The sequence below is a fragment of the Xenopus tropicalis genome, chromosome 5, assembly GCF_000004195.4.
Source record: "Xenopus tropicalis strain Nigerian chromosome 5, UCB_Xtro_10.0, whole genome shotgun sequence".
Taxonomy (NCBI): Eukaryota; Metazoa; Chordata; class Amphibia; order Anura; family Pipidae; genus Xenopus; species Xenopus tropicalis.
Window position 1 is genome coordinate 91699701 of NC_030681.2, and position 23251 is coordinate 91722951.

Here is a 23251-nt window from a genome sequence, read left to right on the forward strand (position 1 = left end):
AGTTTTGGATTCATTCAAGCTTTGGTACCGTGACTTTCCTTGGGCCAGGTTGGAGCTGCAGAGTGCCATTGAGTCCTATGGGAGACTTCCAAAATCATGCACTGAACGTTCAGTTTCCCCACCGTTTCCGATCGTTCGGATATGAAAATTTTGTGACTATCGGATCGCCATTCGCAAACAATCGTTTCAATACGAAAATTTTGGAACTTTTGTATCGTAAGTACAAAATCTTCATATTTAAACGAAAGGAATTTTCGTGACTTTTCCAATCATCAGAAATTATCGGATTTCGTGATTCAGATTCGTACTTTAATGAATCTGGCCCTATGTGTGCATAACTATACAAATAACATTGAAGCCTAAGAATAAGTTTTTTTGTACATTATGGGGCTGATTTACTAATCCACGAATCTGAATGGGAAAAATTTGAATTGGAAACAAACATTTTGCGACTTTTTCGTATTTTTTGCGATTTTTTCTTCGCCGTTACGACTTTTTCGTAAATTGCCACGACTTTTTCGTAGCCGTTACGACTTGCGCGACTTTTTCGTAGCTGTTATGATTTGCTTGTATATTGTTGTGACTTTTTCGTATTGAGTGCTCGTAAACGGCGGGCAAACCTTTCAGACTGCATGATTTTGGAAGCCTCCCATAGGACTCAATGGCACTCTGCAGCTCCAACCTGGCCCAAGGAAAGTCACGATACTAAAGCTTGAATTAATCCGAAACTTTCGTACTCGGCGCGACGGCTATGAAAAAGTTGCGACAATTCGTGCAAGTCGTAACGCTCCAAAAAAGTCGGGACAAATTGCGAAAAAGTCATAACGGCTACGAAAAAGTCGCGACAATTTACGAAAAAATCGTAAAATACCGATCATTACGAAAAAAACGCATTCGGACATTCGTGGATTAGTAAATGTGCCCCTAAGTCAAGTATAATATACAGTAGAGCAGTGCTGTCCAACTTCTGTGGTACCGAGGGCCGGAATTTTTCCGACCTACGTGGTAGAGGGCCGATAATGGAAGCCAGTTTTGACCACTCCCCTATTTGAAACTGCACCCACTTGAAACCACACCCATGTTATCACATGACCATACCCATATTAATGGTTGTAGTACAGCAAATACCTGCCATACTCTGCCTGCCCTACCCTGCCTGCGTGTGCCATACTCTGCCTTCCCTACCCTGCCTGTGTGTGCCATACTCTGCCTTCCCTACCCTGCCTGTGTGTGCCATACTCTGCCTTCCCTACCCTGCTTGTGTGTGCCATACTCTCTCTGCCCTGTATGGCACACACAGGCAGCATACAGTGACACAATGCTGGCACTGCTCCTACAGTCTGCACAATAACTATATATTAAAAAAAAAAACTTTTTAATTGCAGTACCACCTCAGTATATGTTCTTTTTGTAGTGTGCAGGGTTTATTTGTGGGTTTCTACTGAGGTGTGAACAGGGGAACAATGTGGGTGATTACAACCTGAGCTTGAGGTGTGAACACAATGCAAGGATTAAAAGGTGTGAACAACACAGGGGATTACATTTTTAAACAATACAGAGGGTTTACAGCCTGAATCTGAGGTGTGAGCCAAGCAGGGGTCCAGTTAATGACAGTACTGATACCATTTAAAGCTTACATAAGAGTAAGCCATCAAAGCAGCCAGACAGGTGGAGGGCCACACAGAGGGGGGTCGCGGGCCGCATGCGCCCCACGGGCTGCCAGTTGGACAGCACTGCAGTAGAGTCTTGATGGATAAGTGCATATTAGGTGTGACATAGGCACATACTTATGTTACTTACTTTGCTATGACTGTGCCAATGAGATTTTGCTGCTTTGGATCAACATAAAAAGAGGGTGTCTTAATTGTAACATCAAACTTAGGATGCTCTGAAAACAGAAAATGCATTAAATTCAGTATAAATTAATATTAGCAAGGTTATAGAGCTAATAATATCTCTGTTACACCCGGGCTCTGCATAAGAGTTTATTCTAGAAATCTTTTACATATTTAACACAACCACAAAATTACAGGAACACGGACTACCTCTTGTGGCAAACAAGTCCCTTTCCTGTTTTTATACTGCTTTTTAAAATTAATTGAGTAATAACTCTGTTGAAATGCAGAGCAACAATGATGAAAGGCAAGAAGGCTCAATTTATAATGAAACCACAAAGCCTGCTCATAGTTTCCGTACCAGAGGATGGCAAAGTGCCATATAAAGTTGCCAGACCTGCCTTTCAGACTCATGCTTCCCAGTAATGTATTACTTGCAAGCATGTGCATGTTCAGAAGATATTTACAGTTGAGAAAATGTGTAAAGACCCCACAACTTACCATTTTTCGGAGCTGATATTTAATTTAAAGGGGCAACCAGTCTGTAAACGTCTCTGTCTAACTATTTCTGAAACACAAGATACTAATTTGCAGAAAAATTTGGGTTTCTGGGGATAAGTATCTTCATCATTTTAATAGTATTACCAGAAACTGACCAAGGTGGTGTGACACACCTTCTTAAAACATTCCAAATGGTGGAAAAATATTAAAAGACCACTGTATGCAAACATGTTGTTGCCGTACTGTACTTTGTATATGGGAATTATGCAGTTATATTTTAAGTTAATGCTCTATACTGGATATACACAAACCAAGTGGGTTATTTCTACTAATGCCAAACCTGCAGTATCTCATTTTCAGGCACTTGCATCTGGACATGACTTTTTCTAAATCTTTATTCCACTATGAATGCCCTTTGTAGATATCTTTAAAGGGCATTTAAATACTAGAACAAGTCTATAGAATGTAATAAGAAATGCAGTTTCCAAAAAGCCTTAACGTGAACACGGGCCAATTCTACACGGGTCAAATAGTCTTCTGTTATCCCCACCTACGGGCGGCCGATATCGGGCTAATTTGATCATTTGGCCCTGGGGCCAAACAATCGGATTAAACGGGCTGATTTGAGGTCAGATGGCGGTCTGGCCTCAAATGGGGCAGATCTTGATCGGGCAGGTTTGGATTTTTTCATTGGGGACTACATCAACAAGCTGTTGGGGTCCCCAAACCAATGGGCGCCTATACCCACCATTCTAAGTCGATCGTTTGGCCCCAGGGCCAAAGATCGAATTAGCCTAATATTGCCCCCCCGTAGGTAGGGATATCGGAAGATGATCCACTCACTTGTCGACCTCGATGCCTTGCGGTTTTGTTTCTAAATTTTTGTTAGCACACTGAAACAGTAGCTACTAAAAGGGCCTGATCTCAGGTGGTGAAATAAAAGGCCAGGCTCCTTGCCAGAAAGGGACCTTTCAAATCTGACATGAAAATCTTGAGGATGAATTTTATCAGCAACCTGAAGTCCAGCAGTAGCCATGTTTTTAGTGCATACAATGTGATTTCACATAAAAAAAAACAAGAACATATGTATAAAACGAGATCTATCAATGTAACATTTAAGATATACATATTTTATTGTATTGGGCATCTTCTTGGTGAGTGTTTCACTACTGGATACATTTTGTAAGTCAAGTAGGACAAAAGTGGTTAAAAACCTACAGTCTGGATTAACTGCTTAAAACCTAACCTTGCAAAAGGATTACTTACCAAAATGAATGACAGAGATCTCTTCTATGTTTTCAGTCATCTAATATAATACAAAATAATAAAATGTTAGGCATTAAAATACATAAGTATGTAAAATATACATAAAATAAACATTTTAGTATGCAATGGTATTCTAAAGGTAGCCATATACGTTTAAGATACCCTCGCTTGGCGAGGTTGCCAAGTGACCGGATCTTCTCCCAATATCCCCACCTATGGGTGGGTGATATCGGGAAAATGTAGACTAATTCGCTTTACATTTTACATGTATTAATTGGATTTTTTTTTTCTTTTCAAACAGATAACAATTAATCTACTTAAATTCCACCCATGCCTGCAATCTACCAATAAGTTATAGACATTACTACTCACATGGCCAACCTACTTTTTAGGGATAATACATAATGAACAAATTATTTGCAAGCAGAATCAGTCTAAAATGCATGGCTATAAGCAAGAATGATATGGATATATGAAGCTTAACCAGCAAAAAGCCTCTTTTCCTCTTTCATAGTGTTACAATATTTATTATTGTTCTACTGAACATATCTCAAACCATAGAATCATAACGTGACACTAAGGGGCACATTTACTAACCCACGAATCCGAATTGGAAAAATTCCGATTGGAAAACGAACATTTTGCGACGTTTTCGTATTTTTTGCGACTTTTCAGAAATTGTCGCGACTTTTTCGTTACCAATATGATTTGCGCGAAAAAACGCGACTTTTTCGTAGGCATTACAACTTGCGCGAAAAAACGCGACTTTTTCGTAGCCATTCCGAAAGTTGCGCAAAATCTGGCGATTTTTTCGTAGCGTTAAAACTTAAAAGGCGAAACTTTTCGCGCAAGTTTTAACGCTACGAAAAAATCGCCAGATTTTGCGCAACTTTCGGAATGGCTACGAAAAAGTCGCAACAATTTTCCGAAAAATCACAAAATACCGATCATTACGAAAAAAACGAAAAAAATCGGACGCATTCGGCCCGTTCGTGGGTTAGTAAATGTGCCCCTAAATATTTCTACATTTCTACTTACATCTGTTTCTGCATGAACTCGCCAGGTACCAGCCATGGCATTGACCGACAGCAAGAATTCCTCTGTGATAACTCCTAGCTCAGGTTTACGTTGCAGCCATTGCTTTATAATGTTCGATTTAGGGTCCTGTCATTGGAATAATTAGCGTCAGAAAAAAATCTACTCCTGTGTTTATTGCAAGACAAAACATTTTCCCCATCACTGACATTCAATCATCAATTGAATTTTGACTGAGTTGACTAAAAAATCTATTGATTCAATCACATTAAAATTGATTCTAATAAAACCTATACTTAACATTTTCTGAGCCTTCCAGAAATTCAATACCTCAGACCACAAAAGATCAAGGTTGTAGACAGGTTTTTTTTAAAGCATTGATTTTTTTCCAATGTCTATAAATGTAGACTGGATCTGTATTTCATGATTCCATAAAGACCATTAATATATCAGCCCCTTATTTTAATGTTAGGGATATGTTAGAGTATTTTGACTAAACGTAATAATGCAGTTAACCTGCCAATATGTTTTTGGAGTGTGGGAGGAAACCGGAGTACCATGAGAAAAATCCACAAAGACACGGGGACAATATAAACAATCTCCTTGCAGATAGTGCCCTGACTGATATTAAACTCAGGACCTTAGCGCTGCAAAGCAGCAGTGCTTCCCACTGAGGTGCTAGGTGAGTCAGAAAAAAACTTAGTGGAGCAGCTGTTCACCAAGGTTGCAAGGACTTGCTGAATAAAACAATATGTTGTGGAGGTGGCCAGCACTGCCATAAAATGAAATGTAAGGGTCTGCAAGGCAGAGATTATGTCTATAGGGATTAAGTATTGCTACAGAAGGTGTTTTGTGTGAAATGTTCTTAGCCAATGTGCTACATTGCAATAAGTGGTGCAATAGTTGAATTCTGTCCACAATATCTGTTGAGCAATGGTTTGGATGAATAAAGTACTGTTTAATGCAGGTGAACCAACAGAAGACTTTTGTTTAAGTGCTTAAAGGAACAGTAACACCGAAAAATGAAAGTGTTTTAAAGTAATGGAAATATAACGTACTGTGGCCCTGCACTGGTAAAACTGGGGTGTTTGCTTCAGGAACACTACTATAGTTTATATAAATAAGCTGCTGTGTAGCCATGGGGGCAGCCATTTAAGCTGGAAAAAAGGAGAAAAGGCACAGGTTACGTAGCAGAAAACAGATAAGACACCATTGTATTCTACAGGGTTTATCTGTTAGCTGCTATATAACCTGTGCCTTTTCTTCTTTTGAATGGCTGCCCCCATGTCTACACACCAGGGTTTATATAAACTCTAGTAATGTTTCTGAAGCAAACGCAAAACTTTTACCAGTGCAGGGCAGCAGTACATTATAGTTTAATTTCTTTCAAATATATACATTTTTTGGTGTTACTGTTCCTTTAAGTACTGGAGGAACACAGTAATGCATACCCGTATGACAACATTAACAAGTCCTTTATATGGCCTCAGGTCACGGCGGATAGAGATGATTCTGATTTTGACAGTTTGTCCTGGCTTATATGCACTTTTGTCTGTTTCAATAAGTAAAGATACATTCTTTGTCTCCAGTTGCATTGTGTAATTGTTTGAGAACAGCAGTTCATTCCCAGCTGTTCCATACACCCGGATTAAATAAGAAGCAGAAGAAGAAATCACTGAAAGCTGAAATAAAAGAGACAAGTTATTTCTAAACAGTAAAGGAAAAACAATTAATAACATTGGGAGGAATTGGTGAGTCTTTGTGGGCAAAAGTAAAAATCAGTGGGAGGCCAGCCTTTTGGTAAGGTATAGTAAAAAAACTTGTTTTTTTGTACTGTCAGGGACACTAACCCTTTCAAAAATAGACCCTTTCCTCTGGTAACCTCTCAGTGATACTAAAATGCAAGGTTTCTGGAAAGAAAAAATTTCGAATAACGCTAAACTGGAATGTCTAATTTATACATATTAAGAATCCAAAAAAATGAATAAAAACTAAAATTTTGAGTTAAAATTCACAAATTCAAAAATTGATAAATAAACCTCCCCTTGTGGCATTAGCCTTATGTACTATGTTTGGCACAGTCTGGCCCTGGTTGATCAGCTAGAATGTACAATGCAGTTGTCTCTGCCACTCTCATATTTAAAAGCAGCAAATATTTCTCTCAAGGGGCGCTCTGTTGTAAAACTTCTGGAAGTTCAGGGGTGCATATTATTATTAGTATATTTCAGATTTCTGGCAAATAAGAACAGACAAACAACCTTATACTTACTGGAGGTATGGAGAGTAATCCAAGAATATCTGTAACAAAGAAATTGTTTAATATGACACATACATTCCTTATTACTAGTACTATAATAGGCAAGTGTATAATAACATACTCTTTTATCAAAGTGCTATTGTTGCTGTTGTCCAAACTAAGACTAGAGAGAAAAGGCCTAATATAGCTGGAGGCTGCCAGTTGGCCTTATTGTGTGCCACTAAGATAGGCAAATTCTCTAGAAAGCACTGAGCAATATGATTATAATGTTTAGTGTAGGACCAGGTCTATCAATAATTATCTTTAGATTTGATTTCAAAGTATCCACACTGTTCAAGTGAATTATTATTAGTTAAATACTTACATAAACCTATTCCAACTAAATATTGCCCATTATGCCTAAAAAAATCACATAGATGCTTTCTCCTGACAAGTAGCTGTTAGGGTACATTAACTCACCTTTCTGGAAGACTTTGCTGCTATTTGCCAATGATATGCCATTATCCCAAATTTCAGCAGTGACAGTAATTTCAGAATGATTTTGGCCAAACCAGTGAACAGCAAGTGTTGTACTGACTCCAGGGATAACAAAAGTAGGCACTGAAATCATATATGATGGACTAAAAAAAAAATATGCACAATTTACTATATCAGCGATCAATCTTATACCAGTCTAGCCAAGAAATTATTTCCCTATGTTTTGTGTTGTGCCCCAAGTACAGAGAGAGTTTAACACAGGCAAACCCAGACTTTAGATGGTTTGCAAATCCACTACAAAGGGTATACCCTTGTCCTGGCCATTCCCATATTGATAAAAGCCATAATTATACAGGATAAAAAAACGAATCCAGTGTTGTGTATATATATGCTGTATTTACAGTCTATAAATTGAAGACTCGGTTTAAGGTAAATAGTGCCGTATTATGTTTTATTTAGCCTAGACTACCTTATTAGTACTATTGCATTAACAATATTGTGCCAAAACCTCAGCTGGATGCTAGACGAGATAACATGATCCAATAGTCATTAATTTACGTCACATGCTGCAACTTCTGATGGCAGGCAGGTGTCGTGTATGTTGGCAGAAATATTATGGAATCTCTCCCTCTGCGATTTTTGACAATGTTTCAATATCACACTTGTTGCTGCCTCATTTCATAGGCTCCAATGGGTAGTATAGGTATGGGACCCATTATCCAGAATACTCAGGACCTGGGGTTTTCCGGATAAGGTTTCTTTCCGTAATTTGGACCTCCTACCTTAAGTCGGCTAAAAAAATGATTTAAACAGTAATTAAACCCAATAGGATTGTTTTGGCTCCAATAAGGATTCATTATATGTTAGTTGGTATCAAGTACAAGGTACTGTTTTATTATTACAGAGAAAAAGGAAATAATTTTTAAAAATGTGACTTATTTGATGAAAATGGAGTCTATGGGAGATGGCCTTTCCGTAATTTGGAACTTTCTGGATAATGGGTTTCCGGATAAGAGATCCGATACCTGTATGAGAAAAATTAGCATTGTAGCTCTGTATTGAGTTGTGGATGTGGTGATCCAACTATTAAGGTACCAGAAGTCACCCGTGAAAGTTTGTCCTGAATCAGTTAATATTTAAAGCCTGGATAATCAAACATATTACCAACAGGGCTGACTAGAGATAAGAAAAGCATTCTGTGTGTACAGATTCACCCACCGGCCCCCCTGATTCAGATGGATTCTGTTCTCAAGCTAACTTCAGTATATCAACTATATCTTTGAAGACAGAACCACCTATTTGGCAAAGGGAAAGGTAACGGTGAATTACAGTAATTCACTGTAAAGAGTCTTTTGGTCAGTTAAAGGTACCTATTGCCCTTAGTCAAGATGTCTTATTTTAAAATGTTTGTCTCCTTCTTTCACTGCTGTTTCTTATTTCAGAAACAATGTAGCAGGACACAGGCATCCTCAGCCCAAGTGTCAGTTGACCCCACTCTCTGCATCTTGCAGAGATCGAAAAATACAGAATCAATAGCAATTACATTACAAATAGCTTTAAAACAACTGTTATTTGGAATAAATGTACATTTGGATGTTACTTTTTTAGGAAAAATTTAAATTTTGGGTATAAAATCTATTTTATCTTTGTGTGTTTCTCTCCCAAAGACAAATAAAAGTAATAAAGAGCATATATTATCCAAATATCAAATATTGGGTTAATGTATATATTATTAAACTCAAAATAATACAGAAAACATGACATTGTAAATAAAGAAGTGTCTGGATCCCCTTATTGAATGAAATCAAACCCTGACATTGTTTTAAAAACAGAACAATTTAAAGATGTTCTGCTCTCTGCTTAAAACATATTATGACATTATAACAATACTGACATGCCATCTTTCTGTTTGCAAATATAAAAATGACTTACCGAGCATCAGAACAATGCAAGATAAAAAGAAAACAAATAACGTGTTTCACAAATGGAGGCCACAACACAGGCATTCTGCCTTCCCCTGAATTGACACCAGTCTGTATATCTTGACACTGTATAACTGCTAGACTTTTGGATACAACTATCTTGGACTCAGGAGCTTTATATATGTGAAAGGATGAGCAATCTTTCTGTGGGAGTAGTACACACCCTGTTGAGGAATCAGTACAGAAACTTTAGGGAAATCACTTGTATAAGCTAGCCACAAGCATTTCCTGCATCCTATTGCACTTGTACTGCTACTTATACCCTGAATTATGCTGCACGTTCCCTTCTTGAATGATAACAATATGAAAGAAGATGCCACTGTATTCATGCCATCTTAGTCAAGCTGCTTAAGTGCCACTTAATACACAGACAACTGCTGTATTACCATAGAAAAAGAAAAGGTTTTAAAGAATTAAAGGGGTGTCATATGAGATACTGTACTTCAGTTACTTGGGAAAAAGTGGACATGCCACCCCCTCCTGGTCCCACCACACTATTACACATACTGCAATGAACATATTTTCTGGATTCTCAGCCCCTTCCCAAAATAGCTGTCCCTAGTGTAGCCCACTTTTTGTGACAGTGCTGCTACTTGTATTACTCTTGGCACTACAGGAGTCCTGAGCCCCCGCTTACAAGGGGGAACAGCTTTATTTTTCTGTATGGTGTGCCTGCACCCAGGGTAGGTATAGGTGAAACTATCACTCCCCTCCCTGGGAAACTGGATATTATGCTGTACTCCTGGGACTCCCTGCAACTCCAGGTACCTTGCCCCTTACCTTGGGGTAACCGCTTACCGAGCAGTTTAGAATCCCCTCTTGCAGGAAGAGACCAGGACACGTGTATGATGTGAAACCAGCAGAACTTATTTTATTTCAGGCAGACAGGATATCCAGGATCAACACACGTACCGTTCAGGGTACACTCTCCCTCCGGGAGAACTTCTCCTTTCTTGGGGCTACTCACGGTACTCCTGCCAAGTGACCCTCCTTGGGAGTTCCCCTGGTACTCTCGCCAGGAGACCCTCTCTAGGGCTCTCCCCGGTACTCTCACCAGGTTGACACCCCCTTGAGGCCTCACCCCGGTACTCACGTCTGGGCACCCCTGGATTAGGAATCTCCACCTTACTGACCACTATTCCCCCTGACTCCAGCAATGTAATGCTGGGGGGTCTTAACCCCTCTGGCTCCTGTTGGGGCTATGTATGCCCAACTAACCTATCCTATCTGTCACTCCTAGAATGACCTTTTATTGTCCACTACTAATTAAACACTAGCCTGTTGTGTGCCTCTTCACAGTGGGAGGTCCCAGGCTAGAAAACCTGGTGAACTTGGGAGTCTTCCCTTTTTATACCTAACACACCACACACCACTTGCCGCCTGAACTACAGGGAACTCCCTTTTAACTAATGGCCTTCCTAAGACCACCTTAGGTGTCCCAATACCAGTGCCATCCTCGGGGACCTATTCTAAGGGAACCCATCCTGAGGGGCCCAGCTTTGGAGATCCCTACACTAGGCAGGTTCCCCTGCTACCTACTCCTATTTCCAACCCTGAACATTAGATTTATTTAATTCATGACATGGTCTTGTATCATACAAAATACTCAAACAACATAAAGAATTAAAAAGGAACAGTCTTGCATTTTATGATATATATATATATATATATTAAAATGTTTACATGCATGCTTGAAAGGTTCATCTAGGCTATGTTACATTAAAGACAGTGTCACACTGGGCCAGTGGGACACTGGGCCAAATCCTGGTGGGTCCTGGCCCTAGTGGGCCCTGCAGCCTCTGCCGGCCCAGCCCACTCCTCCTGCTTCCCCTGTCCTGAGCTGTGTGCAATAGTGGAGGGGGTGTGCTACGCGGCGTGGGGGTGGAGGGGGGAGCAAGAGCTCACGCCTGGGGTGGGGACACTGAATAAAGTGTATGATTACATAACTCCCATAATTTAAGAAATAGAATGATAGCCAAAAAGCTCTGCCGCGTGCAGAGTGGCCAAAATGTTTTCACCACACCCACTTTGAGGACACACCCCTACATACCACACACATTTTACTAAAACACACCCCAGATGTGGTAGTATACTTACTACAGAGAAAATATAATTAGCATATTAACTTTCAACGTGTCAGTATAATCACTAATTAAATGGACAGGCAAGTTAATTTCAGATGTGCCCAGTGGCGTAATTAGAGTTTGTGGGGCCCCCCTGCAGAGGAACTTTTGATGCCCCCAGTTAACACTTCCCTTCCAATCCCCTTTGCGGGCTTCGCCTCCAAACTGTGTGTGTCAGCGCTCCTATTCCCTTTGTCCTCCTTCCCTCCGCCTCCATCCTGTGTGTGTCCCTATTCCCTTTGCCTCCCATTGCCAAGGGTGGAAAGAGGGAGGACAAAGGGAGTGGCTATTCGGCCACTCCACCCGCTGCAGTGACGTGATGCAAGCATGTCATGTGATGTCACTTCAAGGAGCACACAGTGGTGACCAGGAAGCAGCAGCAGGCACTTATAGAGGTCTCCTCAGACTTCAATGGCAGTGGGGGCTCTTCAGGACTTGGGCCCCCCCTCCACACATTGAGAAGTTTGAGGGGGCCTTAATTAGAGCACCATAGAAATCAACAATGAACACTCCATTAGCCCCAGACAAGCCAGTAAGATCACTGTAAAAAGGGCCAATGAGAACTAGAGTAACTGTAGACATGCCAGTCAAATCAATGCAGAAATTGAGTGAAAGCATTACCTACACTTCTACAAGCAGACTATCAATAACAAAGTTTTATTCTATCCTAATTTTCCCATGCTGCTTGTCTGTCTCCCTCTGCTTTGCAGACTCTGGAACCCCTGGCTATCATGGAATGAACAGGGCAACACAACATTTAAACTACAACCTGGAACAGCAGGCTGTCCCAAGAAAAGTGGGATGATTCGGAGGTATGATTATAGTCTGTAATGTTCTTTAGTCTAAAATATCCACTGTTCCAAAGGTAATTATGTAGCTCACTGTACCCATAGCTTACAATGCTTATGTACATAGACTAAGTTGAGTTTACATCCTTTCTTTGACCCCTTCTCAGTGATCCACATTGCATATTATACATCTAGTTACCCTAAACATTAGTGATTTACTTTCCTTCCCTGGAATGGCTATTATTTTTAAAGGAACAGTAACATCAAAAAATTAAAGTGTTTTAAAGTAATTAAAATATAATGTGCTGTTGCTCTGCAAAAAAACTGGTGTTTTTGCTACAGAAAAGCTACTATATAAATAAGCTGCTGTGTAGCCACGGGGGCAGCCATTCAAGCTGGAAAAAAGGAGAAAAGGCACAGGTTACATAGCAGATAACTAGTAGATAAGCCCCATATAATGGGGGTTTATCTGTTATCTGCTAAGTAACCTGTGCCTTTTCTCCTTTGAATGGCTGCCCCCATGGTTACACAGCAGCTTACTTATATAAACTATAGTAGTCTTTCTGAGGCAAACACACCAGTTGTAGCAATGCAGGGCAACAGTACATTATATTGTAATTACTTTTATACACTTTCATTTTTTGGTGTTACTGTTCCTTTAAAGATAATGTGCAACAGCAGGATGGCACAAGGCTATATACATCCACAATCCTGACAATGTTAGCTGCATTAAAAGCCTCTCTAAAAATATCTTGAAATTTTGGTAGGGGTCTTCCTTTATCAGTACAAGATGAATCATCAATACCAATAAGTCCCAGGCAAAAGTGCAACATAAGGTATATTATATATGTCACATATCAGCGTGTATGTAACAGTGGGAGAGGAATTAATGCATACTAGTATATGGACTAAAAAAGACACAAGCAAAACCCAGTGCTCATAGATAAAAAGTAGGAGTATGGGACAATATATATCTCAATGTTTTACCAATTAATTAAATAAGTCTATAATTTATAGTCTTTCTTAAAATTTGTAAAAAAAAAAAAAAGACACATAGGGCACCTACAGTGAGTGGACACAGGCAACTACACATCTACATATCACCATATACAGGGCAACTTTGATTATATAGGTGAAATGCCTGCTAACCTATTAACATAAAAGCCCATTCTCCGTGGTAAGTCCAGGGTTACCCTATGCCAGTAGCTGCACTCTTTTGCAATTTATTGGAACTGACTGGATGGACTTCATTGAGCTCATTAATGAATAGTGTTGATATGCGCAGTGATTGCATCCATAACTGAGCAATGCTACATTTGTAAATGAGGCCCTTAGTGTATGTAAAAGGCCGGCCAACATCAATTATTTTATGTATATAATAATAATTATTATTATTTTTTAAATTAAGAGACTTATTAGGATACTTTAGGATTAGGACTGGTAAACACGTAGCCCAATGAGCACATCTGGCAATCAGTGGGCACACTGCCCCAAAAAATAACTAACTTTATGGGAGGTAATATTCACACAATAAAACCTCAAGCACTGTTTTTTTTTTGCATTTTACTGTTTACCAGAATTAGATGACTTCTTGGCAGGGTCGGACTCGCCCACTGGGATACTAGTTAAAACCCTTGTGGGCCAGGGGACAACGGTCTAGTCCGACCCTGCTTATTGCATGCATTTAAGGGAACATTTACGGTACAATTCCAATGAAAACACAGGCAAGCTTTAGCAAGTGCAAGAGTTTATTTGTGGTTTGGCACTCAGCTGCATAATAAGCTTATTTTTATATATTTATTTTTTACTTTTGTTGGCTGTATTCTTAATACCAAGGATTAAAGATTCTTGTTTGAGGCAACAGCCATAACAATAGGTAACAGAATCAGATCTATCTGTTTTACCTGTAAATTCCAGATTACAACACTAGCAGGTCTAACAATTAATCCAAAATTCAAGTTTCCCATCCAGTGTAGCCACTGTATATTACCTAACCTTGAAATAAGCTTTTTCCCCTATACTTAAGATAGGGGGTATTAACCTTCATGGGATCCTATACAAATAAAAGGTTAACTATTTTGACCTAATAAGGTTATCCAATAGCTAGCCAGTTTCCATTGGGACTAGAAAAACAATGGTAAATGATGAGTAAGACATCATATGAGTACATTAGTGGGTTTTTTGTTGCATATTACATATCACTTTACAGAAGCTGTTTAATTCCTCTCAAGCAGACAAAAATTAGCTTCATCAGGAGTCAATGAATTGGTCTGTATCATTTAGGAGAGTAAAAGGCAAGCAAAGAAAAGCCCATGCAGCCAAAGAAAGCCCATGCAAACACTAGAATAATATCTATGGGCATCAACTAATTTGAACACTTGCTTATTTTTGGCATTTCCTGGGTGTTTTGTGGAACATTTTGCCAAATGCAAAAAAAATCAGAGACATATTTGCATGCTTCAGTAATGCTTTCCTTCTCACTGCAGATTAAAGGTGTCTGTAATGCATGTTGTGACAACAGAACTTACTTTGGCCTAAATCCATAGCTTTTTATATCTTGGCTTATGGCCCTTTAACAAAAATTAAAGTACTAAACTAAAATCATACACTTATTTAATACTGCAAATGCACAAGTCTAAAGGGCTCATATACAGAAGTATTCACAGCCCCCCACATTGCTGCTAATACTTTGTATTGTGGGTAAAAACATTGCAATTAGGATTCTGAAAATCCCACTTTGAACACTGCACTGTATTTATGAATAACATTTTAACTTTACATAACATAGTAGGGGTGCATTAGTAACATCTTCTGGCCAGTATGTCTTTTTTCAAAAATGAAGAGAGGGAGAGCAGAGAGCAGAGAGGGAGAGCAGGTTCAAGCCTGAGCCCTGGAGGTTAGTCATGGGCAAATCTGTCCCTTTACAATTCACAAAAAAATTTGCGAAACGGGGGAAAATTCACAAAACTACTTTGGTAGAAAAAATATAACCAAGTTATAAACTAAATGGTAGTGTTTTGGGGGGATGAGTATGCAGTGCATACTTGAGTATGCAGTCCTTAATTAACAAGGAGATTAATGAGCTAGAGAGAGTGCAGAGATGTGCAACTAAACTGGTAAATGGGATGGAAAAGGTAAACTATGAGGTTAGACTGTCATGGTTGGGGTTGTACTCTCTGGAAAAAAGTGCTCACAAGGGGACATGATCAGGGTCAGACTGTGGGGGTGGAGGGGCCTACCGGCCCCCCACCTGACGTCCTCCCTCGAGCACGTAAGTTTAACGGGTCAGGGAAGGAGCGGTCGGGCAGGGGGAGCGCCGGCAAGGGTCTGGTCTGGGTCGCCGGGGCATCAGCACACCCTTTAGATTAGAGGAACAGAACTTTCATTTGAAGCAGCATAGATGGTTTTTCATTTTGAGGCAGTGAAGTTGTGGAATGCCCTTCCTAGTGATTTTGTAATGGAAGATTCTGTTAATAAAGTCGCAGAAAATACGCACAGTGCGATCAAATACAAATTTTTTGTATTTCATACCTGTCGTACTTTAAAGGAGAAGGAAAGGCTAGTAAAGAGTTAATCTCAAGCTGCAGGCATACCTTCAGTTGTCTCAATAGTGCCCTTAAGTCTCCCCATATTCGTTCAGATGATCAGAAGCCAAACAGGAAAAAAAAACACTGAGCTGGGTAAAGAGGATTCCCATAATGCATCGCTCCTGCACAGACACTATGACCAGGACTGTAGGCGGCGCATGCACAAGTCTCTCTTCAGTGAGCGCGCACAAGCAGGCGCGCTCCCCTTCCATCAGAGGCTCTGAGCCGGCCCCTATGAGTGCGCACCATAAGCAAGCATCCGGTTGCTATGGTGACATGCTATAAACAGAAGCGGGGGGGGGAGGAATGTTGCACAGTGTAGTGCACTGAAGAAAAGGAAGTGGGCATACAACTTCCATGATGGCGGCACCATTCACTACAGCAAGCTGAAACTTAGTAAGTTTTACTAAGTTATTCTTGCCATAAGAGAGCCAAAAGTAGAGCGTTTTTCATTAACAATAGTAGCACTATTGAATGGTATCATTTATAGATTTTGCCTTTCCTTCTCCTTTATTAAATAGGCCCCTATAGTGCTGCTACTTTATATTTATACATATAAAAAGTTTTCTCTACACAAGCCTTTCCTCTCTAGCTTCATTTGTATTTCATTGATCTGATTGGCTGTATCAATAGTATGAAAGCCTTTTTTGGCTTTCTGTGTGTCACACACACACAGGGGAAGGGGTGACCCCCTGGCTGAGGAGAGGACACTAAAGCTTTTAGCACTGGTAATGTGCAGCTAAACTAGTGTGTATCTAAAAAATAGAATATTTTTAAAAATAAGAGTGATAAAAAAAAATCCCCTTAAATTTCGGGAGATCAAAATATTGCTGAATGTAATTTTCCCAACAAACTAAAACAAAGTAACAAAGATCTATCCATATATACATTTAATATGTTAATTTAAATGGAAACCTTCAAAAGCAATTTACTTTATAAACATAACTTTTTATTCATAAACTTAATTGATAACAACATTATTCAAAATTAAGCAATTTGTACTTTGAAGTCCAATAAATATTAGCTTCTAGTTCTGTAAACCTGTAGTTACGGTTCTATTGGCTATAAGATTAAGTCCAAAAATTATTCATCAATTCAGGTGTCTTCAGTTGGTTCGGTATGCACAGGTTACACATCTCTGCAAATTAGAAAAAAGTGTCCAAATTGTAAAGGTATTGCATCTCAATAGTTCAAAATGCTCTGAAAATGTAGTTTCTCATATGTTGAATGAACCATATTCTTTCACAAATCCTAATTACTAAATCTAGGTTAGAACTACAAAAATTCTCTTTTTTCCATTACTGCCTGAACAGTTGCTCACTCCTCCTGCCATTAGCATGAACAATGAAAGATATATTCACTACATTATATATTTATATATTTTTATATATTATATATTCACTGTTTACAACACAATAACAATTGCATTATTTTATGATTAAAATTACTTAAAAATAAATGAAAAAATTATATAATGATTTCTATTTATAAAACTCACCTCTCTGGTTCTCACGACTGTTGCTGAGAAATATTTTGCACTGCATTAGCACATGATAATAAGAAATAGAAAAATAGGTCCTCTCGCAATGGAGCTTTGTCCTCCTTATCAACACAGGTGTCTTCAGCTTGTTCAAGATAAGCCAATGGCACTTCACTGTTTTATATCAAAATGTTGTAATAAGTTGTAAGTTGTAATATTAAATATTTTTCATTGCATGTGATTCATTACATAACCTTTGGGTTTGTTATTATTATTATTATTAACATTTATTTATAAAGCGCCAACATATTCCGCAGTGCTGTACAATAAGTGGGTTACATACATTGGGCATACAGAGTAACATATAAAGCAATCAAATGAAGTTCCTAGTAGTTTTGTATCACGTTAAACATGATTAGACATGCACTTTTCGGACACCAGGACAGCAGTGAAGATTTAAACAGCTTTATTCAAGTAAATCCTGAAGTGTTTTAAAAGTTTTGGGGTACCTGTAGCGAGCGCTTCCTCCTTCCTGCTTCGTTTTGCCAGCAAATTCCTGGGACCGGCGCATGCGCATTAGAGTGAAAAGCGGACTTCTCCGTTAAAGTTTGGCTTTTTCACTCTACTGCGCATGCGCGCGAGCGATACAGGAAAAAGGAAGCGCTGCAGGTACCCCGGGCTGGTGCTGTTCTCTCTGAACAGGGGCACCAGCCCGGGGTAAAAGGTAAGCGATTAAAGTAACTTGGGGGTGCCTAACATTTTGGCACCCCCAAGTGACTTTGCCTTTCCTTCTCCTTTAATTAAGCTGGTGAGCTTGGTATTTAATTTTAAATTGGTTAAATTGTGTGACCGATAGCTAACAAACGAGTGTTTTAAGTGAAAGGTTTAAGTAAGGCTGTGAGCCTCCAAATGTATTAATGTAGTAAGTCTTTGTACCATGTTAGCCATAAATAAAAACCAGAAAATATGTTTATGTAACCTGTATAAAAGCAATCGGCCAGCGGCCTTCTTCTCTTATATGGTCACATAACTCCTCAGTGACTATAAATTTACGGTAGGGGGTACATTATCCACTACATATAATACACATGAGCAATTAATATGTTGCAAGTTATAACTTTATAATGGTGCTTTGTGATGTCATCAGTTATAATTAGTGCTCAGTAGTGTCACATTAGTGACAGTAGTACTCACTAAAACTTGTGTACCATAATAAATAATGCACCCCCTGTTGTAAAATGTGAGGAGTCATATCGGAATTCCACGCATCTGTATAAAAGGTGACTTGTAAATGGGCTTGGAACCCCTAGTTGACATGTAAAATGCCTATATTTTACAACAGGGTACATTATTTACTATATATATATGATTACTAGATGTCACTGTGCAACAGTGAACTACATTGCTACCAATAACATTTAAAATTATTTTCTGATGAAATCTGAATTTATATAATAAGTTATATAATGATTTGGGCTATAGAGTTTAGCAAACTCACCTCTTGGGTTCTGAAGACTGTTCTAGTGAAGTAACACTTTGTAGCTCACTTTCACTACAGATGTTTTCATTCGGTTCAATCTGCAAAATTTGCACTTCACTGTGGACAAGAAAAGGTGTTAAAGTCTTCTTTTTTACTTAATCAAATATATTTGGTAAAGTTCTATTCTGAAAGATGCATTTACAGCACCGAGTTAGCATAAATAATGAAAACTGAATTCATTATTACACAACACTCAAATGCATGTTGGTGTAGAGAGCTTGAGTGTAGCATACTTACATTTTTGGGTCATAAGCAGTTGGGGACTCATTACATACGTCCTTTAACTGCTTCAAGAAGACTTCAGTATATTCAGCAGTGTCTTCTTCATCACTTATAATCTCTTCAATCATCATAGTGCGCTGTACCCTGTTCAAATGATAAAGTGTGTCATGCAAAAGTATTTTATCTGGGTTTGTGCAGAATTGAATCATTTAAATAACCAACAAACTATACATGCTGTTGGGTTCTATGTGCTCACTATGCAAACTTCAAGTTATCCATAATCATCATCCCTTTCTGTCTTCTGCCCTTGCTACCTCCTTATCAGTTAGTTTGACACATCCCAAATTTCAGATTTATTCTTTGTGATTAAATGCTACATTATCACCATTAAAAGTTTGCTATGCAGAGGTTGCAGAACCCATGTTACACTCACTTTTTGCGTTTCCGATTCCCAGAAGGCTTTCTAAATGAGGCCTTCAACTGTTCCAGAAAGCTTAAAGCACTGGGTGGCAGACAAGCCTCACTTTCAGGTTTTGGAAGGCTTCCTTTACTAGGAGCTGTTTCCGTTTCTGCACTCTTCTCTATCCTGTACAAACAGAAACATACACAAATCATTAGCCCTTTGGATTACATAATCATTTATAAATATGGTTGACAGTTCAAAAAGAAGTAAAGAGTAACCTGAATGAGTGAAAAGCTGAAACAGAAGGGGAGGCCTAATAATCAAAATTTTAATTTGTTAATTTTAGGCTTTATTTTTAATTCAAATGAACTTGAGTTTTACCAAACTCGAATGTTATCTTATTTGTTAAAAATTTCTTATCCAAAAAACTCCAAAAAAATTTAAAAAATTTAATTGAAAAACATTGCTTAACTTTCTTGCTAGGACAATTCCTATTGACTTTTAAATGAACTTGCAAGCTTTTACACACCAAAGTTTAACATTCAAGTCTTACAAATATGAGTGGGTAGATAATAACTTTAGGAGTTTTTTAATACAGTGATAAATTACCATACACTAATCTGTAGTCATATATGATTAGACTAGGTTTTGCAAACTCATCTCCGTTGTTTATCTGTCTTTATTACCAAAATTTATCTCCCAACAACTACTTCAATTCTAACCCATAATAATTGCTGATGGCAAAACCTAGAAATGCCCCAAAACAAAAAATAAAATCATGAATAAAACTTTATGTGTATTCCTTTTTATTTAAATGATGTAATACTTTGGCGTAGCCTAGCCAACTCACCTCTCAGGTTCTGAGGGTTCTGAAGTCTGCAGTGGGATAGAAGTAGTTTCCATCTCAATCTGCAGTGGAGGAGCATCTTCCTCCTTACTATCAGTCTCTTCTATTCGTTCATAGTGCACCGAACTATAAATGATAACAATTGTTACACTTCTGACATTTATCTAATCTATTTAATAGTTTTTAATACAGTAAGAAATTATGTTACATTAGTTTTAGGGTCTTAAATATGAGGGAAGGTTGTGCGATATATGTTTGTCTTGTTTGACAAAACAGGAAAATAATGCATAGGGGATATCTATAATTGGCTAATTTAGTAGATTATAATTTCTAATTTATGTGATTCTTAGTTTTAAAGGAACAGTAACATCAAAAAATTAAAGTGTTTTAAAGTAATTAAAATATAATGTGCTGTTGCTTTGCAAAAAACGGGCGTTTTTGCTACAGAAAAGCTACTATATAAATAAGCTGATGTGTAGCCATGGGGGCAGCCATTCAAGCTGGAAAAAAGGAGAAAAGGCACAGGTTACATAGCAGATAACTAGTATATATAACCCCCATATAATGGGGGTTTATCTGTTATCTGCTAAGTAACCTGTGCCTTTTCTCCTTTGAATGGCTGCCCCCATGGCTACACAGCAGCTAACTCATATAAACTATAGTAGTCTTTCTGAGGCAAACACACCAGTTGCAGCAATGCAGGGCAACAGTACATTATATTGTAATTACTTTTATACACTTTCATTTTTTGGTGTTACTGTTCCTTTAACATTACCAAAAACAACAAGCATATGTATTTAGTGCTACTCAAAAATGTGCAGCTGTGTACTATTCTGCTACACATCTTGTTATCATTAAAATCAGTGAAATCTGTATTAGTAAAAATGATGTTGCTATATAGATTTTGGGATGTGTTATACATACATTTTGAGATTATTAGCAGTTGGTGACTTGTTCTGTAATGCCATCAACTGCTTCATCAAGCCTTCTGTGTCTTCCTTATTATCTATAATCTCTTCAAGCTTGATAGAATGTTGTACCCTATACAAAACAATCCAAGGTTATACAAACTTCTTAAAACACCTAAACAGCAAGCAAAGTAGAGCTGCAATGGGATACGACTGTGCACTGAAATTTCTACCAATTACATATTCATTCTCACTATTTGTTATAATTACAATTGCCCCTCTTTATAATCTTTCCAATTTCTACTCATTCCACAATCAATTTCCACATCTATTGTTTGCTATAAATTGCTACATTATCACTATTTTGAAAACATAACATAATGAATACATGAACTTATGTATTATGTATAGCAAACTCACTTTTTATGTTTCTGATTCTTAGAAGATGCTTCATGTAATGGCATCAGAGATTCCAGAAAGCTGAAAGTGTTGATCGGCAACAAAGCATCACTTTCAGGCTCTGGAAGACTTTCTATATGAGCTTTGCTTTCTTCTGTAATTTCCCCCAGCTTTCTCCTTTAAAAAAATGAAAGAATAAAGATCATCAATACACCTTTAGTTTTTTGTTTTGTGGAATGCATAATACATCAGTTGAAAAGAGAGTTGAATAGTACCAAAGGTTTTTTTTTTAGAAAATAATACTTTTATTAAGAGGGGTTGTATAATATAGTGAGAAAGTATGGGAGCATATATTTTTTTAAGATTAGCAATTTGTGGCAATGGTGGTGTAATGGTTGTGGTAATTCCACAAAGTTGTAGGTGTTGGTTGGTGCGATGACCAGTCACTGTTTCGGTAAAAGTTTGTTTTCTAAAAAAAAATACACAATATATACAGTAAGCTAGGCCTTCTAATGTAGGTACAAACCTATCAGGGCCTTTATCTGCTGTTGCTGGTGGTTTCTTCTTTTTCTTCTTAATTTTTTTCTTCACAGACCTAAAGAGAACAAAGCAAGATACACTGAATTCTAGTGCATGTGTATATTATCAACTATGTGGAAACTTTCTTTTGATATGTAGGTACCCCCCTCTGTTAGAGACTGAACAATCTCTTGGTAACTATAAGTAAGTGTGCTATTAAATTGTTCATTATAGTTGGCTGTCTATAGCTAAAACACAATGTATTTTTTAATTTGTAATTGACTGGGCAATAATGAACAGTATGGCAGCTGGTAGTCAAATTAATGTCCAATAATAAAAAAATAAATAGCTTTCTCTGGCTATAATAATCCATGGGAACATTTTTAACAACAATGAAAAATAAAGTAAATTTGATAACTATATCTAAATAAGGGACATATGTATAGACAGAAATCTATTATCTTTCTAATAATTAGCTAAGCCATTAAATGTAAATTTAGGAATAAATAAAATGCAAGCTGCTTAACTAGAGCAATAAAGTTACTAATGCTACAAACCTATCAGAGCTTGTAGCTCCTGTAAGTTTTAGCTCAGACTGAGCTACTTCTGGCGGATTCTCCACGTCAGTAACTGGTTGCTTCTTTCTCATCTTCTGCTTCAATTTTTTAAACAGACACCTGAAGAAACTAAAGAAAAGAACAGTTTACTGAAGTTAGGGTGGCACGCTCTGCAAGCGATAGAGACAACAAAATGCAATCTATTGCTTTTAAATAAAAGCAGGTATTGTAAAATTGTTTTTATTATAGTTCTGCCTAGTGGGCATTATTGTACTGAAATGTTTGGATAAGAATTTATTTGGTTGTGATAAAAAATAGCAAAATGACCTAGTCATGCAATAGAGACAAGAAATGCATTTATTTTTAAATGTGTTTCTAAATAAGGGCTATATCTACATGAACATAAATCTGAAAAAAAGCAGTTAGGCCTATAAATATAAATGAAAAGTTAGTTGAGCTTTACAAACCTATCAGAGTTTTCAGGTGTTGGAGAATCTTTCTCTGACTGTGCTGTCACTGGTGGGT

At 38.0% G+C, this 23251-nt stretch overlaps 2 protein-coding genes across 3 annotated transcripts in view; both read right to left on the reverse strand.

The window, feature by feature from the left end:
• The window catches only part of LOC100487726 (CD109 antigen), a 47277-nt gene extending 37785 nt beyond the window's left edge, over positions 1-9492 (reverse strand). For both annotated transcript variants that reach the window (XM_031902628.1, XM_031902627.1), the window contains exons 1-7: positions 9304-9492; positions 7354-7514; positions 6907-6935; positions 6089-6319; positions 4641-4766; positions 3603-3642; positions 1801-1888 (exon numbers count right to left, since the gene is read on the reverse strand). In XM_031902628.1, the coding sequence (XP_031758488.1) occupies positions 1801-1888; positions 3603-3642; positions 4641-4766; positions 6089-6319; positions 6907-6935; positions 7354-7514; positions 9304-9377 (749 nt within the window). In that variant the 5' untranslated portion in view covers positions 9378-9492. The remainder of the gene's footprint in view (positions 1-1800; positions 1889-3602; positions 3643-4640; positions 4767-6088; positions 6320-6906; positions 6936-7353; positions 7515-9303) is intronic.
• A 9333-nt stretch (positions 9493-18825) lies between these two features.
• LOC100487882 (titin) lies at positions 18826-22398 on the reverse strand. Its single transcript, XM_031902723.1, has 8 exons — positions 22355-22398; positions 22177-22245; positions 21672-21827; positions 21268-21384; positions 20347-20469; positions 19527-19679; positions 19109-19237; positions 18826-18928 (listed from the first exon to the last, which is right to left on the reverse strand). The coding sequence occupies exons 1-8, from the start codon at positions 22396-22398 to the stop codon at positions 18826-18828; spliced, it is 894 nt and encodes a 297-aa protein (XP_031758583.1).
• Between the last annotated feature and the right edge of the window lie 853 nt (positions 22399-23251).